The 1716-nt window shown below is 48.5% G+C and overlaps 1 protein-coding gene across 1 annotated transcript; it reads right to left on the bottom strand.

The window, feature by feature from the left end:
- Positions 1-719: 719 nt before the first annotated feature.
- LOC130725280 (uncharacterized) lies at positions 720-1310 on the bottom strand. Its single transcript, XM_057576525.1, has one exon. The coding sequence runs from the start codon at positions 1308-1310 to the stop codon at positions 720-722; it is 591 nt and encodes a 196-aa protein (XP_057432508.1).
- Between the last annotated feature and the right edge of the window lie 406 nt (positions 1311-1716).

Raw genomic sequence — 1716 nt, forward strand, 5'->3', positions numbered from 1 at the left:
TATCATGTAATGAGGATGAATCCTCCATTTTGAATGTACTCAACTACTTTAATGAATGAAATAATTTTTCTTTATGATTGCATGTTTTAATGAATAAACGAGCAAATACATAGTGAATGGATGAATGAATGAATGAATGAATGGACGAGCGAGTCTGGAAACTCGCTACGTGTCCCACCCTACGTTACGTCGCCATTTCGCCCATGTCTCCAGTGCTTGAATCCGAGTTTCGCGTGAATAACCTTGAGAGTGTGCTGGGTATAACTAGGACTTTTGCTCAGTCTTTGACCGAAGCTTTGTTCACACACTTTTCCCGTAAGATCAGGTGTGGCCCCAGCAGCCTTATTAGGTGGGGACTTATGGTTGCTCGGGACCCAATGGCCATGTGGGTTGCCCAAGGCTTGGCCTAGTTAAAAATGCTCGCCCGCGTTTCGGGGAGACTTGACTCACCCATATTTCGGGGAGGTTCTTGGGATAAGAAGCTTATCCGCACACGTCGCCAACGGGTAGCTACGGTCAGCGCTGGACTTTCCGGAGCGATCCCTAGACATCAAGGTCGTGTTGATATCGCCACCTTCAGGGAAATTTTCCCACCAGGCTGCCGTCTTAATTCAGTTGAGGGTTAGGAGTATTGCTGAGAATATCCTTGCGTCCATATCCCAATTCTCCTAACGCCTCTTATCAATGGTGCAAGTAGATTGTTTATTCTGCCCTGTCTCTCAGCTTTCTCTGTCCTGACTTCGGTCTTTTCTTGACCTTTTTATGCTTTCGCTGATCGGCTGCTCCCGCCTTCTCGCGGCGCTTTGGCCCTGTGCAGCTGGCTGTTTCCATCCGCCCTCAGAGACTTCAATTTCATGACACCTGTGCCCATCATTAACTCCCTTCTTACCATATACACTAAGGCAGTTGTTGTAGCATTCTCTTGCCCATCGCTGATCTACTGCGATTCTCCCTACTTTACCGCAAATCCAGGGGTACTTTACCGCCAGGTGAGCCGTGGATATCACTGCACAGAGACGATTCAATGTGTTCCGCCCTATGATGACATTGTATGCCACCGTAACCTGCAAGACCAAATACCTTATGCGTAGAAGCTCAGCGCTTTCGCCAACCCCAAAGACCGTAAACAAATCCACGTAGCCGCGCACCTGGACCCTCTTCCCAGAGAAACCTACTAGGATCCCCGTGTACGACTTTAAATCCTTGTCTGTTAATCCCAACTGATCAAACGTATCTCCGTAAATGATTTCTGCGGAACTGCCCTGGTCCAGAAGCACTCTTTGCACGTTAAAGTCATTGATTCTTACCATTACCACAACTGGATCATCTTTGTGCGTCTTAATCCCCTTAAAATCTGCCGATGATATCACTATATCTGGGTGTTGACAAACAAACGAGGCCGGATACTCTTGTACCGATGCTACCGCCTTCTCATGCTTTCGTCTCGCCGTGGACCTGCTGCCGCTCTCTTCGAAGCCTTCTGCGATTGTGTTGATCGTTTCAACTGACGATTTGACATCGCTGTTGAAAGTTTCTTCGGCTCCTTTCTTCTTTGCCACCTCCGTTCTCTTCCTGCCCGCTGCTGGTGCTCGCCGACGGTCGCTCTGTTGGTCCTTGTCTGATTCGCGGTCTGTTGCTTCTGATTGCCTCGCTCTGATCAGCCTTCCGACTTTGCCTTTTGTTGGTAAATCCGCAAGTGTACGAATCCACCCGGTT

Source organism: Lotus japonicus, chromosome 6 (assembly GCF_012489685.1).
Source record: "Lotus japonicus ecotype B-129 chromosome 6, LjGifu_v1.2".
Taxonomy (NCBI): Eukaryota; Viridiplantae; Streptophyta; class Magnoliopsida; order Fabales; family Fabaceae; genus Lotus; species Lotus japonicus.

What these genes read in the sequence shown, in the direction of transcription:
- LOC130725280 (XM_057576525.1), bottom strand. Translation starts at nt 1,310, where the DNA reads ATGGTAAGAATCAATGACTTTAACGTGCAAAGAGTGCTTCTGGACCAG.